This window comes from Ovis aries, chromosome 18 (assembly GCF_016772045.2).
Source record: "Ovis aries strain OAR_USU_Benz2616 breed Rambouillet chromosome 18, ARS-UI_Ramb_v3.0, whole genome shotgun sequence".
NCBI classification, from domain to species: domain Eukaryota; kingdom Metazoa; phylum Chordata; class Mammalia; order Artiodactyla; family Bovidae; genus Ovis; species Ovis aries.
The window spans coordinates 18,288,376-18,305,178 of record NC_056071.1 but is presented as its reverse complement, the minus strand read 5'-3'; the positions used below and the strand labels follow the sequence as shown (position 1 = coordinate 18,305,178).

Sequence of the window (16,803 nt, the reverse complement as noted above, 5' to 3'; positions counted from 1 at the left end):
GATCCGGGAATATTATCCTTTCCATTGAAAGACATTCCATTTCATGTGTAATTAAACATGTGGTATCACATTAATGTTTTCTTCTGAGCATTTTTTGGCAGCCTGAGACCCTGGGGTCTGGTGAGTGCAAAGAAAACACACACTTCTCAGAGAGCCGCCCTTCCTCTCCCCGTTCCCTCTTCCCCGACTTTTCCTGCCAAGAATCTCCTTCCTCCTCTGCCTACAGCTGCTCTCAGGATTCACCTTGTAATTCGAGAGCCACCCAGGCTGTGGAGACCCTCTGTCCTTCTGCGGGGCATCAGGGTCTTAGCTTTCCAACTTTTGGTGATCCTTATCTCCAGAAAGCATCCTCACCGCCCACCTGGAGCTCAGGTGGTGACAACCAAGGGCAACAGGAGTGGGTGTTAGTGGAAGAGTGTCTCTGTCCTTATAGATGTGAAGTCAGTTAAAGGGGCAAGGGAGCAATGGCGGAAGGATGGCTTGGTGGCAAGGTCCACCTGCACCAGAGTGTAGAATCCAGCGGGTCACTTCTAACAGCTGGGTGACTTTGGGCAATTGCTTCATCACCTTGAGCTTCAGCTTCCTCATCTGTAGCACTTGGGGAGCAAGGTACTATGTATAAGAGAGCTGTGAAGAAGAGACAAGGCATCTCCAGTGTTACTTAGAATGGTGCCCAGCTGTGGAATGACTACTCAGCCCATGGCATTTTCATTATTAATAAGGGCACGGGGATGACAGTGAGCTAAAAGGGACACGGGCAGAGTGAGATGGAGTCGATGGGGAAAGATCTGAGAGGCTTTAGCACAGAGCCTAGGAACCAATTGTTGTTATTATTGTTATTTTAGTTGCTAAGCCATATCTGACTCTGCGACCCCATTGACTGTAGCCCACCAGCCTCTTCTGTCCATGGGATTCCCCAGGCAAGAATACTGGAGTGGGTTGCCATTTCCTTCTTCAGAGGACCTTCCCAACCCAGGGATCAAATCCACCTCTCCTGCATTGGGAGGCAGATTCTTTAGCACTGAGCCACCTAGGAAGCTCAGGAACCAATTGGGAACTCGGTATTACAATGGGCCAAGGAAGAAGGGAAGGCAGGGTGGTTAGAAAATCCATCAGCGCTCAGCTAAGGGAACTTATGGGCACCCCTGAGGGTGCTGCCTCTGTGTCCCCTAGGTGACAGCCTTCAGGCAAGGACAATGTCTGCACGGCATGTACACCTGGCTTCCTAGGACAGTAATTAACCAAAGCATCCAGTTGGCCAGTGAATTTCTCCTAAGACATTTTGAGTCTGACCGAGGGAGCATGTGGCTTTGGGGGACTGACTTTACTGTTGACGTACAGCAGAGTCAGGATCACCATTATTTATAACTACTGACCCTGGGAAATCTGGTTTTTCTCTATGGATCAATAGCAATCTTTAGTAGGTGGCTGTCACTGCCTTTGATGTCTTTATTCCATCGTTTGACAAACCTCTTTGAGCAAACTATTTTGGTCCTGAAGGAAGAAGGGGTTGGACATAGTGGTGGCTTGTTCAGATAGGCTGCCAGTGACTCCCTGATCACCGCTGGCTCCTCCCCCGCCACCCCCGTGCAAACTCATGCCATTTTATTTCAGAATATCACCACGCTTTCCAAGCTTCTTTCCAAGCCACTATTTTGTTCACAGGTAGACTGAGCTCTTTGTTGAAAGCAAAATCTTGCAGAAAGGAAGGAAAAGTTCTGTTGTGAAATGTCCTATAGGTTTCAGGTATTTTCTATTGTCTCTTTGACTTAAATTTTATTATATTAGTTCCCTCAACAACTCTGCCCAGTAGATATTGAAGGTTCCCACTCTACATATGGGCTTTCCAGGTGGCACAGTGGTAAAGAACCTGCCTGCCAATACAGGAGATGTAAGAGATGTGGGTTCAATCCCTGAGTCAGGAAGATCCCCTGGAGGAGGTCTTGGCCACTCACTCCAGTATTCTTGCCTGGAGAATCCCATGGACAGAGGAGACTGGCAGGTTACAGTCCATAGGTTGCAAAGAGTTGGACATGACTGAAGTGACTTAGGATGCATGCATAATGACATGTAGCTACCATTATTTTTATTATTTATTTATTAAATTTTTTATTTTTACTTTATTTTGCTTTACAATACTGTATTGGTTTTGCCATACATTGACATGAATCAACCACGGGTGTACATGAGTTCCCAATCCTGAACCCCCTCCCACCTCCCACCCCATATCATCTCTCTGGATCATCTCCGTGCACCAGCCCCAAGCATCCTGTATCCTGTATCGAACATAGACTGGCGATTCGTTTCTTTCCTGATAGTATACATGTTTCAATGCCATTCTCCCAAATCATCCCACCTCTCCCTCTCCCACAGAGTCCAAAAGTCTGTTCTATACATCTGCGTCTCTTTTGCTGTCTCACATACAGGGTTATCATTACCATCTTTCTAAATTCCATATATATGTGTTAGTATACTGTATTGGTGTTTTTCTTTCTGGCTTACTTCACTCTGTATAATCGGCTCCAGTTTCATCCACCTCATTAGAACTGATTCAAATGTATTCTTTTTAATGGCTGAGTAATACTCCATGGTGTATGTGTACCACAGCTTTCTTATCCATTCATCTGCTGATGGACATCTAGGTTGTTTCCATGTCCTGGCTATTATAAACAGTGCTGTGATGAACATTGGGGTACATGTGTCTCTTTCAATTCTGGTTTCCTCAGTGTGTATGCCCAGCAGTGGGATTGCTGGGTCATAGGCAGTTCTATTTGCAATTTTTTAAGGAATCTCCACACTGTTCTCCATAGTGGCTGTACTAAGTTGCATTCCCACCAAGAGTGTAACAGGGCTCCCTTTTCTTCACACCCTCTCCAGCATTTTTTGCTTGTAGACTTTTGGATCACTGCCATTCTGACTGGTGTGAAATGGTACCTCATTGTGGTTTTGATTTGCATTTCTCTGATAATGAGTGATGTTGAGCATCTTTTTATGTGTTTGTTAGCCATCCGTATGTCTTCTTTGGAGAAATGTCTATTTAGTTCTTTGGCCCATTTTTTGATTGGGTCATTTATTTTTCTGGACTTGAGCTGCATAAGTTGCTTGTATATTTTTGAGATTAGTTGTTTGTCAGTTGCTTCATTTGCTATTATTTTCTCCCATTCCGAAGGCTGTCTTTTCACCTTGCTTATAGTTTCCTTTTGGCTGAGCAAGGTCTTAACTGCAGTACGTGGGATCTTTGTTGTGGCACACTGAATCTTTAGCTGTTGCAGCAAGTGGGATCTAGTTCCCTGACCAGGGATCGAGCCCCAGGTCCCCTGCATTAGGAGTGCAGAGTCTTAGCCACTGAACCACCAGGGAAGTCCCCACAGGATGAGGATTTCTGATGAACCAGCTGTCCTGTGGGAACAGGAGGCTATCTAGGTGGCTTGCTCTGCAGGAACCACTGGTGATTTTCCCAGAAAAAGGATTTAGGAAAGAGCCATCCCAGAGTGGCCAGGAACCCCTTCCATTTCCCCAAGACTGCTCCTCACTGTGTACCAGCCCCTTGCTTTCTTGGGCAGCCCCCTCGGCGCTGGAGGCTGGGAGGTCTTCCCACGGTCTGGGATCTGCGTCCCCCTCTCCCCTCCTCCCCTGCCTGGGTCCCCTCCTCCTCTCTTTGAGTCCCCTCCTCCCCTCCCTGGGTCCTGCCTCCTCCCCTGCCTGGGTCCCTTCCTCCCCTGCCTGGGTTCCCTCCTCCCTTCCCTGGGTCCTGCAACCTCCCCTGCCTGGGTCTCCTCCTCCCCTGCCTGGGTCCCTTCCTCCCCTGCCTGGGTCCCCTCCTCCCCTCCCTGGGTCCTGCATCCACCTCTGCCTGGGTCTCCTCCTCCCCTGCCTGGGTCCTGCCTCCTCCCCTTGTGACCCAGACTCTGCTGGGCCGGCCAGCCAGGCAGTAAAAGGAGATTGATGCCCTTGCCTCCTAGGAAAATCCATCACTTTTTGGCGTGTGGGTCAGATGGCTTCACCAGAGGCAGCTCTGAGCTGCACAGTGTGAGCTAAAAATAAACACACCAAAAAGGTCCAAATAGCCATGTGGGCGTCTGAGATGGAAATGGCCCACTCCCGCCACTCCCTGGGGGCCCGCACAGCACCCTTTCCTCCCACACTCTTCCCCATCTACACCCTTCTCCCGGGGGCCTCCAGGGTGGGAGGGTGGAGGAGGGCTCCTACTCTTTCCCTTGGGAAATGCTGCCTTCCATCCGGGAATGGACAGGGTAAGAGAAGTCGGGCCGGAGTCGAGGAAGCAGGAAGACTGAGGACTGAGCTTCTTGGGAAAGTGGAGAAAGACTCAGAAAGGTGGCTTCAGGTAACAGAAAGCACACAGACTCAGGAGCCAGAAAAAGAAAAGCAAGTCCTTTGGCCGCGTCTTAGCTCCACCAGCTTGGAAAAGTTACCTACCTGCCTCCATGTTTTCATCTGTGAAAGGGGTGCAATCACAACTACCTCTCAGTGTTATCGTGAGAATGGCATGCGGAGGAGATAACAGGACTGGGAACCCATGAATCCCTTTACCTATGTCTTCTTCCCCTTTGGGTTCAGAGAAGGAAGCTGCGCAGAGTTCTGGGATCTCGAGTCTTGTTGGTACACAGGGTTCTCCACATGGAAGTGATTAGTTTTATGTGTTTGGCCCCAGTCCAGCCTCTCCAACGCCGAAGATCCCACGTTACCTCGTGGAGCTCTTATCCCCACGGCTGGAGGGAGGGTCTCTCTTGGGGAAGGATTTACGGTGGGATGGAGTCTGTTTTTATTTTCTATTCCTTCTGCTACCCCTCCTCAGGTCTCCTCACTCCATCTGTGGACTAAGCTCAAGTATTGGTCTCAAAATACTTGTCCCTGCAGATGACTAGAGTCCAGCGATGTTATTCTGAGCCACTGGGTGTTTCCTAGTCTCTGAAGGAGATCCATTCACAGACCGGGGGCAGACATGCTGGTCCATGGGTGGCTTCTGCTTCACGGTTGCAGAGGGCAGATGAGTTCCCAAGTCATGGGCCACTTGCTCTCAGCCACGTTCAAGGCCTGCAGCAGTCAAGCCTGTGACCTCCCGAGGCTGGGGGTTGGCAGCTGCCCTGGGGTGCCTGTGTGTGCTAAGTCGCTTTAGTCATGTCCAGCTCTTTGCGACCCCATGAACTATAGCCCACCAGGCTCCTCTGTCCATGAGATTTCCCAGGCAAGGATACTGGAGTGATTAGCCATTCCCTCCTCCAGGGGATCTTCCCGACCCAGGGATCAAACTTGGTTCTCTTATGTCTCCTGCATTGGCAGGTGGGTTCTTTACTACTAGTGCCACCTGGGAAGCCTGGGCACTTAACTCCTGAGATTTGGAGGGAGCATTGAGGAAAGGCCCCCTCTGCACTGCTGCCACAAGACTTGTCTGAATCTTCCAAGGCTTGGGATTCTTGCTGCCGAGGGAGGGAGAGGAGATGGAGGGTTCTGAGACGTGACTCAGGCTCAGCAGCTGGAGAACGGGGCCCTGCGCTCCATAGACATTCTCCCTTCTCATTCTGGACTCACTGTGGCCGAGAGTCAGAAGCTGGGGAGGAGGCTGGGGAGCTGGGGAGAGCACCCAGCTCAAAGTTGGACTTAAGGACCCAGGAATGTATGGTTGTCCAAATGGTTCTTTTGAGTTTTCTGTAATATCTTATGGAAAAATGCAAATGAACTTTTTGGCTAGCCCAGTATATACTGTGGGCTTACCAGATGGTGCTAGTGGTCAAGAATCCACCTGCAGTTCAAGAAACGAAAGAGATGCAAGTTGGATCCCTGGTTTGGGAAGATCCCCGGGAGAAGGAATGGCAACCCACTCCAGTACTCTCACCTGGGACATCCCAAGGACAGAGGGGCTTGGCGGGCTGCAGCCCATGGGATCACAAGGAGTCAGACACAACTGAAGTGACTTAGCATGCACAAGAACCCTGAGGCAGCTGCCAACCCCCAGCTTGGCACAACTGAGTAACTGAACACACAGTTTATACTGTAGCCCTGCCTTTGTAGAGGAGTGTCCAGAAAGTAAGGAGTCTAGAGAGTCATGGTCTCCACTGTGAGGATGAGGGCTGGAAGCTCTGAAAGGGGGCTTGATGAGGCCATATAGGTTAAGTCCAGGGTTGCAGGCCTCCCTCCTCCTGGTCTTCGATTGGTGATGCCTGACTTATGTCTGCGGGTGTGGAACTTGTTGAGGCCAGTCTGCTAAGGTGAGCATCAGTCATCAGCTGGCTGAATTCTTGTCCCACTCATGTCAACCTATTTTGCTGGTTCTCAAAGAGGTGTCCTGGGCAGCCAGCAGTACCAATATCACCTTGGGAATTTGTTAGAGAAGGCACATTCTCAGTCCTCAGCCTGGACTTCCTGAATAGGAATCTCAAGAAGAAGGGCTGAGTGATCAGTTTTCATAAGGCTTCTAGGTGATTATATTTTCATCCTGTTGCAATGTTGTTGGAGGCTGGGGTTGGGGAGGGGTCTGAGGCCAGAGAAGGCTTTTCCATAAAAGGCCTTGCCACTCTGACCTATCGTGGTGTTCTGGATTTGAGCCCCATTTCAACCACCAGTTGGCAATTCCTGACTTGGCCCTCATTTTCCCTTCATCAGTAATGACGAAAACACCAAAACACACATGGTTTCAGAGGACTTGAAGGTTTACAAACCTTTGCACACAATAGCTCCTGTAGCAGGTAAGTGGAACTTGGGTTATATGATACTCCTCACCCATTTTACAGATGAGGAAACTGAGACTCAAGATGTTTTGTGAGGTGGGCAAGCCCATAGTGGGGGAGGAGCCAGGTCCTGATCCAGATGCCCTTGACTTCCTACTCCTGACTGACCCCTGTGGGTTCAGAGGTGCAGGCATGGCCTTAGGAAGCTACCATCCTGTTACCACCCCATCTCCACTCTTAGCCCCACCAGGGCGCTCATCTTTTGGGACCTGTGTGTCATCAGTAGTCACCTGGGAATGATTGCACAGCGCTGAGCAGATGGTCTCCCTGGAGAGGTCCTGACCTCTCATTTTCTCTTGTTGGGGGACCCTTAGCCTTCTCCTTCAAGGCCAAAATATCCCATTCCTCAGAGGCTGGGAAATAGCAGCAAACGGTGTGAAAAGGGAACCCATTTTTAATTCCCTTTCTGTAAAGATGGGGGCAAAGCCCCGCAGCATGTGGTAGCTCCCCAGGCACCCCATGGCCCGCGAGCCTGCAGGGATGTCTTGCTGGGAGGAAAGAAAATGCTGTGTCAATGCTTCCTCCCACAGATCCCGGAGGGCAGGTCATCTGGGACACAGCAGGGCTACCAAGAATTCTGATAGGAAAAAAAAAAAAAAAAATTGAGTAATCTGTTATAACAAGAATCGCCCCTCCCACCTCCGCTAAGCAAAACACTAACCAAGGCCTGGGAGCCACATCCCTCTGTTCTGGTCCTGTCTCCCCTCGCCCTGGGGGGCAGTCTGCCCTGGTCCTCTGTCTTCAGTGTTCATTTTTTTGACGAGGTCATTTGAGACAGCGCTCTTTCCTGGCTCTGTAATGCTCTTCATAAAGTGAATGCAGGTATTTAATGGGCTTCTGCCTGTTGAACGATGAATGGAAAGGTCGGTGAGTAATCTCTGGCTGCCTCCCCTCGTCGTCAGCCCACTTCTTGTACGATTCCTTCGAAGCATTCTTTCCAAATAGGTGGGAGGGCTGAGGTCACAGCTCTGCTCCCTCCTGGCTGACAGACTTTAATTAGGTTGCTAAATTAGCCAAGATCCTCGCAGCCCTTCTCTCTCTCTACACAGACCCTGGTTCTGGGGAGGTCTCTGGACTTGATTTTCTTATTTCATTGGTTTCTTTTTTTTTTTTTTGTCTCTCAGGGGAGAGGGATTCTCATGAAAAGGCTTCCCCCCAGATCATTTTAACTTCCACTTTGTGGATTCTGTCGTGAACCAGACACTTTTCTATAGGAGCATTATAGATATCATAACAAAAGCCAGTGTGGGGTGTGTGTGTGTGTGTGTGTGTGTGTGTGTGTGTGTGTGTGTGTGTGTGTGTACCAAGACCCTCGGCTAAACTCTTCATATGAATTATCTCATATAATCTTCCCAAGACTTTGGAAAGGAAGGTGTTGGTGTTCATTCCTGTTCACAGGTGAGGACATTGAGGCTGTGGACTGAAATAACTTTCCCAAGCTCCAAAACCTGCAGGGAGGAGGAACCAGGGTTCAAACCTGATTTTTGGTCACCCAGAACAGCTCATGGACCCACAGCATGCAGACATCACCTGAAAGTTTATCAGAGATGCCGAGTATCAGACCCACTTGAGTCAGGAGCTGTGCAATGCCCAGAGGACTCTTGCGCTCAGTACTTATAGCCGGTTATGCCTGAATCCTGGGTATTAAAGACCACTGGCTCTGGTTTCCTGGTTTCCAGCCGAGGCAGCCATGGTTTAGAGAGCTTCGAGGCTAGTCAGCTAGAGCCAAGATTCGATTCTGGGTAAGACTCAAATCACTGCGTGTTGCCCATTTTTACAGCCAAGGTAAGATGCTGGAGCTCGTCTGGCCCCACCGTGGCCTCCAAGGCAGAGCTCCCTGTCCTGGACCCCTGTTCTCCCCAGACCCCTGAGCCTCTAAGGAGAGAACGAGCACCCGAGACTGACCTGGCTGCTCTCCTCTGTCCCCTCCCGCAGACGTGCAGCACATTAAAAGGAGAGACATCGTGCTGAAGAGAGAGCTGGGCGAGGGAGCCTTTGGAAAGGTCTTCCTGGCCGAATGCTACAACCTCAGCCCCACCAAGGACAAGATGCTCGTGGCTGTGAAGGTAATGCTCAGAGGGACGTGGGCCCCAGGAAGGAAGAGGGGTGTGGCTGCTGGCCACGGGGGTGGGAAAGAGAGGCTCGCTCTGTTCTGGAAGATGGTTTCAATGAACGTTATCAGATGCAATCAAAATGGTATAAACTAATGTAATCAGATGCGCTTGCTCCAAGGTTCATGAAGTTTCCTCTGGACCCTTTGGCTTCAGAGGTCACGAACTGTGACACACGATGGAGGGCTGTGCCCGAGGTGCAGCTGGAGGGATAAGCGAAGCCCATAATGGACCCTGGTTTTATTCTGGAGGCCCTAGGCTCACCCCTGTCCCCTGCTGACCCTCTTCCCTTCTCAGGGACTTTACAGGATGTCCTGTCCATGCCCAGAAAGTCATCTGATCATTTCTCCCGAGTACAGTTGCATGAGGGGTGGGTCGCTCATGGAGGCCCCGAGAGCCGCTGCTCACAGCAGCAAACGTCACAGGGAATAGGAGATGGGCTGGTGGAGGGGTCGGGTGCTGAGCCTACGGAGGAGAGTGGGTGGGGTTGGAAGGCATGCTCAGCTACCTCCTTGGGATCCAGGTTCAGCCCCCAGGGAACAGCATGCCTGAGGGCTACTGTCTCCTGGCAGCTGCTTACTTAGGTCCAGGAACTACAGGGTTTCTGTGTTGCTGAGCCAGCTGAGCAGATTTGCAGCTGGAGTCCAATAGCCTGGGGCAGTAGGCAAAGGACTTTGCTACTGCCAGTTACCCTCCCCCACCCTTGCTCCAGCTTCTGTCAGTCAGCGTTGGACAAATCTTTAAACCTGATTGACGCAGACAAGAATCAAGTGGCCTCCCTGAGGCACCCGCGGGTCTGGGGAGCCCTGCTCTGGAGCATGGAGTGGGCTGTGCGGGGGTGGGTGTGGTGAGCAGGCCTCTGAGGCTGGAGTGAATTCTGCTCCCTGGACAGAGGACTGGGAGCTGAGATACCCTCCGAACGAGGACTCTCGCCGGGGCCTTGAAAGGCCCCTCTTTAATACTGAGGGCTCTGACTAAGCTGCTCTCTTGTTGGAAGCTGAATGTTTCTGTGGCTTCGGGGATCTCTGTCCGGTGTGTCTGCAGAGGGTAAGTGCCCTCTGTAGAGGCAGACAGTGATGTGTGGACTACAGGCATAGCATGGGAATCAGAGGCCTGGGTTGGCATCTAGCCATCACTGATTAACAGTGTGACCTTGATGTTTAATCTCTTTGAGCCTCAGTTTCGTTATCTGTATAATCAGTTCAGTTTAGTTGTTCAGTCTGACTCTTTGCAACCCCGTGGACTGCAGCACACCAGGCCTCCCTCTCTATCACCAACTCCTGGAGCTGCTCAAACTCATGTCCATTGAGTCAGTGATGCCGTCCAACTATCTCATCCTCTGTTGTCCCCTTCTCCTCCTGCCTTCCATCTTTCACAGCATCAGAGTCTTTTCTAATGAGTCAGCTCTTTGTATTAGGTGGCCAAAGTATCGGAGCTTCAGTTTCAGCATCAGTCCTTCCAATGAATATTCAGGATTGATTAATAGGTGATATAATAGCTCTTCTTTACAATTTTTGTGATTAAATTATATAAAATGAAAAATGTTTCGTATACTGCTTGGGATACAGTAAATGTTAGGAATGAGTCATTGCTGTTTGTTTTTGTCAACATCGTTATATTTTGTTTTTAAGGTTCTTTTGATTATTTTGTTGTTTAGTCTCTAGGTCATATCTGACTCTTTCACGAGCCTATGGACTGTAGCCCTCCAGGCTCTTCTGTCCATGAGATTTTCCAGGCTAGAATGCTGGAGTGGGTTTCCATTTCCTCTTCCAGGGAATCATCCCAACCCAGGGATCAAACCCACATCTCTTGCATTCAGGCAGATTCTTTAGCATTGAGCCACCAGGGAAGCCCTTTGTTCGTTTACGTATTTATTATTTATTTTTGACCATGCGGAAGGTGAGATTTTAGTTCCCTGACCAGGGATGGAACCTGTGGCCCCTGCAGTGGAAGTTCAGAATTCTAACACTGGACCGCCAGGGAAGTCCCAGCATCATTATTCTTGATGTTGATAGTAGCCAAGTGTGCTCAGACATGTGACGTATGACCTGCCAAGCTTATATTGACCATCTAGAATACGGGTTGTTGAACTTCTTCTCTAAAAGCCAGATAATAAAAGTTGTAGGCTTTGAGGACTGTAGGCGCTTCCTTACAGCGACTTAATTCTGCCCATGTAGTGGGAAAGCAGCCTAAACCATACATAAATAAATGGGGGTGGTGGCTGTCTTCCAATGCATATTTTTTTTTATAAGAATGGATATTGCCTGTCGACCTCTGCTCTAAAAGATAAATAAGGAACTAGCGTATTGTCCCAGAAAAGGCTAATGCCTATTATTGCCAGCTCTCTTAACGAATAAATTTGCTCAGTGTGTCTCCATAGATGTGGGGTGATCAGAGGAGCAAGGGTGTCTTTAAACTGCTTGGACCAGGAGTGTGGACTTGTTCCTACACTTAGAATCTACCCTGCCCTAAAATTTTTAATTTATAGGATGACACTCCTCTACTGGGTGTTCCAGCATTCGTCTGGGGACTGGTGAAGGAAACTGAGCAATTTTGCGCTTAGAGCAGGAAATGAAATGATGTCGTCAACCCTGGGAAGCGTTTCCCACTGAGTGTTGTGGTGTTAAGGGGCAGTGCCCAGACTGGGTAATGCAGAAAATGTGTTTCTGTTTTCACCCTTTTAAAACGGTTTCCTTTCCTCCTTGGGTCTGGGAACCTTGAGGAGATGAATGTTCTGGGATTTTATGCCATTTGCCTCCTGATGGAGCCGCCCAGTGCCCAGCCCCTGGAGAAGATGCTCATTTTCTCTGGAGAACAGCCAGGAAATGGTGCTTCCTGCTTCTCATCCTCTCTAGATTTTACTCCTTTCTTTAGACTCCTTCCCATTGAGTCTGTTCTTAGGTTGAGGCAGAGTAATTGTGGACATCCAGAGAACACATCCAAGAATAACGCCAAAATAAGGTTTCCCACAACTGTGGTTTTTAAAGCAAGATTTTTTTTTCTTTTGCCCAGCAATTGCTATGGTGGAAACAAAGAACAGAAATCCCAGTCTCTGTTCTGAAGACTGTTGGGGAGACAGCAAGGGAATATCCATGAAAGAAACAGAGCAGAACAAAGCAGTGTGATTTGTATGTATGTGTGGTGGGAGAGTGACATTAGAAGCGCTTGAAATTTTTGATATTTTAAAATAAGTGGTGCCACCCTTAAATAGTTATTTGACAAGCAATAGTACTCTTGCCTCGAAAACCCCATGGACGGAGGAGCCTGGAAGGCTGCAGTCCATGGGATCGCTGAGGGTCAGACACAACTGAGCGACTTCCCTTTCACTTTTCACTTTCATGCATTGGAGAAGGAAATGGCAACCCACTCCAGTGTTCTTGCCTGGAGAATCCCAGGGACAGGGGAGCCTGGTGGGCAGCCGTCTATGGGGTCACACAGAGTCGGACACGACTGAAGCGACTTAGCAGCAGCAGCAGCAGCAGACTCACTCAAAAGAGTTTCCTCTGACAAACAGCTGATAAGAATATGAGAAAGGTGTCCAGCATTATTCATCATCAGAAAAATGCAAGTTGAACCAGAATGAGATACCACGGTACGTGAAGCAGAACGGCTAAGTCGCAGGGCCAAAACAAAGTGCTGACGAGGATATGGAGCAATTACAAATTTCATACTCTGGTAAAAGTATAAAGTGGTCTAACTGTTCTGAGAAACAGTTTGGTATTTTAGAACATTAGCATCTGTGTGACCCAGCATTTGCACTCTAGGTCTAGACCTGACAGGTTGTCTATCTGTCTATCCATATAACCACCTACCTATGTGTCTGTCATCTGTATCTGTTGATCTTTCTCACCTGTGTCTATCTATCTGTCTATCTAATGTATGCATCTATCTAATCTATTTATCTAGTCTCTCTACCTACCTACCTGTGTATATATCTATCGTCTGTATCTGTTGATCTCTCTGTCTCACCTCTGTCTATCGAATTGCCTACTTATCTATGGAGAGATATGTTTAAGAATGTTCATCAGCACTCTTTATAGCAGCCCAAAGCTGGAAACAACCCCAGTGTCCATCACTAGCAGCACGGACAAATAAATGTGATATATTCTTTCAGTGGGAAACTCTTCAACGAGGAAAATGAATGAACTACAGCTACATGCAACAACTTGGAAGAATCTCAAAATCAATGTTGAATGAAAAAAGACAGATACAGAAATATATATGCATAGATACATGTGTGATTTCACTCATTTAAAAGTAAAAAAATAAGTAAAACTAAGCTCTAGTGTCTAGGGATATGTGTAGTTCTTCACATGTAATAAAATGTGTTTCAGTATATTAATAAAATTTGAAATTGAAATATCTCCACTGTAATAAAAGAAAAAGGAAATGGAAAGTAGCAAAACACCAAGACTGGAAAAGATGATGTGAAATGACTCAAGGTGTTGGGAAGTGTTGAGAATGGTGAATGTTCTGGCATCTAGATCCTTCCCTCCTATCCAACTCACAGCCCCACTGACACCCAGAGCTGGGAGTGAACTTGAAACTTGATGTACATAGATGGGAGACTGGAAAAGGAAATGTCTTCAGATTTGGTGGGGGCGGAGGAGATCAGAAAGGAAAATTCCAGCTCTTCTCATTGCACTATGGATGCTACAGGAAGGGTCTAGGCAGCCACCTGCCTGGCTTCAGGGACTCCTTGGCAACCCCGTTTCCCTGAACCAACAGTTGGCAGCAGCAAGGAACCCCTGCTCCCTCCCATGCCCCTGGCTGGTGAGTGACCCATCATGAAGTTTCCCAGCGTTGAAGAAGATGCTGAGAGGCACACGACAGTCTCTGAACTGATTTTCCTCCTCAAGATTCCTCTCTTGGCATCTCTTTCCCAATTGCGTCAACCCTTGGGGACCTGGGCCACTTGCAGCTCTGGATTCCAGTTGCCAAAACAGACCCCTTGCCAATTACACAGGAACTTCAGGTTTAATCTGGGAGAGCTGGAAAGCCCATCCTGAAGGTGGAGAAAGAACCGGCAGAAGAAGAGGTGCAGGAAGACTAAGAGAGACAGCGGTTGCTTTGTGCCCCATCTCCCGAATGTGTAACTCCTTTCTGCCCTGCAGTGTAGGGCACTGGCCTTAGGGATGCCGGCTGGCACTCCTCGAGAGCTGAGAACGGAAATATCCAATGGCTGCCAATGGCGTCCAGACTGTGTGAGAGAATGATTTACAGAGATGGAGAGTGGCCATTTGGCTGGCCCCAAATTTGATCTGCTTTTCCCTCTCATAAATCCAGGGTTCACATAAATCTTTGTATTCTCCCATCCCACCCATGCTGGGTTCCTTTTTTTCCCCTCTTCTTTTGCTTCATGAAAATAAATAAATCACTGGCAGTCATCCTATACATACCCACACCCCCGCTCATGCAGCTCAGGACCTGGGTCACAGAGAGAGATTTCCTTTCACCATGACCCTCTGCCTTCTTCTGTACCAAAAAAGCTTTGCACACAACTTTGTCCTGGTTGGATGTGAACCCAAGACAACCTATGGCAGCCTTTATTATCAGGTAGCTTTTCTGAGAAGGCAGCCAGAGGTGAAGCAAAAAGCACATGAGATAAGAGCTGGTAAAAATCAGCAATGGACCAGGGGCCCTCCCACATCCCTTTGACCTTGGCCCGCCCTCTAAACCTGGCATCCTTGTCAGACCCCTTTATTCTGCTGGCAGCCCACACTCTTCACCTTTCCTGACCCTCTCCTCTGCCCTTTCACATCTTTTAATTTCTGTGCCCACTTTTCCCCTGGGGACCTGCCCATTGACTTAATTGATCTGATAAATTAACTCAAGCAGGTAAGCTGGACAGGAATGTATCCTGGATGTCATGCTCAAGCTGTTACTTCTCGAATGATCTTTGGCAAATCATTTCCCTGTTCTGGACCTCAGTTTTCTCACCTATAAAATGGGAAAGCTGTATGAAGTGGCTTCCAACACTGGTCAACACTAGGATCATTTATTCAACAGATTTTTGGTGAAAACTCCAAGTGTTGAAGAGAAGGAAGGGTGGTGCTTGTTGACATTGGAGTGAGCCTTGATCACTGGCTGAGAGACCGTGGCCCTAGAGGCATTGCCACTGAGCTTTGAGACCTCAAGGAAGCCCAGCACCAAGAGATCACTGTGGTCTAATTAAACTCTTAGCTTCCATCATTTAAGATGTGTGAATGTGTGCTGATCCCCAAACAGGATGGAGCATCAGTTTTTCCAACACCGGAAGTGAGCAGGCGGAAACCAAAGATGATATCTAGGGCCCTTTTAAAGCTGTGAGTCCATCATCTCTAATGTATGCTAATGACTGATGGAGGTTTGATGGGCCCCCTCGATACAATTTTCACACATTCACATTCCTGCAGTGCTGTAAGCCAAGGCATCCCTGTGGATTTCAGCTAATGGGGGTTGCCGTGGCAAGAAAAAGATGTCTGGCTAGGGAGGTTTTTCAATAGTAGCATCGTCTATGGAGGAACTTAGCCTAAATAACCAGAAAAGGCCAGAAACTGGCAGAGGGAATGAAAACCAATCTCCTGTTAGATTCTCACTACCCTGAAAATGACATGTGAAGTGCTCACCCAGTCCTTCATTGCCTCATGTCCTGTCTCTTGGGGTCACTAAACTGTCAGCTGAAGCAAGTGGACTTTTGGCTCCAGTTGCCTTCTGATCTCATGGGGAGGGGAAGGAAGGCTGAAGGCATTTGTGAGCACACCTGCCCAGGCGGCTCCTCCTGCAGGAATGACCCTCCCCTTCACAGTCCATCGTTTGCCATGGCCGACATGCCTGCGCCCCCAGGGCAGCGCCCTATTCAAGCTCCCTTGGATGTGCCCTGGTCTCACCCTTCCCTTTTGGTCTTAGAAAGTCCCTGTTCACCGACAAACTTCTTTTAAGTCTTTACTGAGTTTGTTACAACATTGCTTCTGTTTTGAGTTTTGGTTTTTTGGCCGCAAGGCATGTGGGATCCTAAGTCCCCAGCCAGGGATCGAACCTAAGCCCCCTGCATTGGAAGGTGAAGTCTTAACCACAGGACCACCAGGGAAGTCCCGGATAGTCCTTTTGAGCATTGCTCTTCCATTTATCTTCCTGGGTCCCAGGGCAAGGGGCCTGGTCTCGCGCTTCCCCTGCATACTGGATTCTCCAAAAGGGGCCGAGGTGTGACATTTCCATGGCTGCCGGCTGCCCATCCTCCCATCCTACCCTGGGACTTAACGGGGTAGGCCAGGTCTGCCACAGGCCCTAGTCCTGGCTGGGTCCTGGGGCTTCTGCCCATTGAATGCCATTCCCACAGCTCTAGTCCGCCTTACCCCCCAATGCTTCCATCTAGAAGGAGGGCGAAAATGCCTTTATAGAAGCCAAGGTGTTCACGTGTGTGCATGCGTGCTAAGTCGCTTCAGTCGTGTCCGACTGTTTGTGACCCCACGGACTGTAGCCCACCAGACTCCTCTGTCCATGGGATTCCCCCGGCAAGCCTACTGGACTGGGTTGCCATGCCCTCCTCCAGGGGATCCTCCTCACCTCCACCTCACCAGGGGTCGAACCCCCATCTCTTATGTCTCCTGCATTGGCAGGAGGGATCTTTACCACTAGCGCCACCTGGGAAGCCCCGTTGTTTCTCTACAAATATTCACTTCACAATCTAAAATCAAGGAAGAGAAAGAGTAAGGAAACTTAATTATGTTGTCAGCCTGATTTTGGATGGGCTGTGGGTATAGGCTAATTTGCAAAGTTAAAATAATTGGGGGCAGTGGTTTCCCCAGTGTTTGTTTTAATTGTGAGACCATTTCTTCGAGGAAATCTTTGGGGATGGGGGTCGTCAGGTATCCCACCTCCCAGCTCCCCACCTCCTCTGTCATTCACATTAATCTCAGAGGAAGCCTAGGACTTCCTAGCTGGCAGATGTGACATAGATACCAGAA

The 16,803-nt window shown here is 48.9% G+C and overlaps 1 protein-coding gene across 2 annotated transcripts in view; it reads left to right on the top strand.

Annotated features, from left to right (window-relative positions):
* The window catches only part of NTRK3 (neurotrophic receptor tyrosine kinase 3), a 431,855-nt gene that overhangs the window by 346,933 nt on the left and 68,119 nt on the right, over window positions 1–16,803 (top strand). For both annotated transcript variants that reach the window (XM_060401597.1, XM_042235650.2), the window contains exon 13: window positions 8,682–8,812. In XM_060401597.1, coding sequence (XP_060257580.1) covers window positions 8,682–8,812 — 131 coding nt within the window. The remainder of the gene's footprint in view (window positions 1–8,681; window positions 8,813–16,803) is intronic.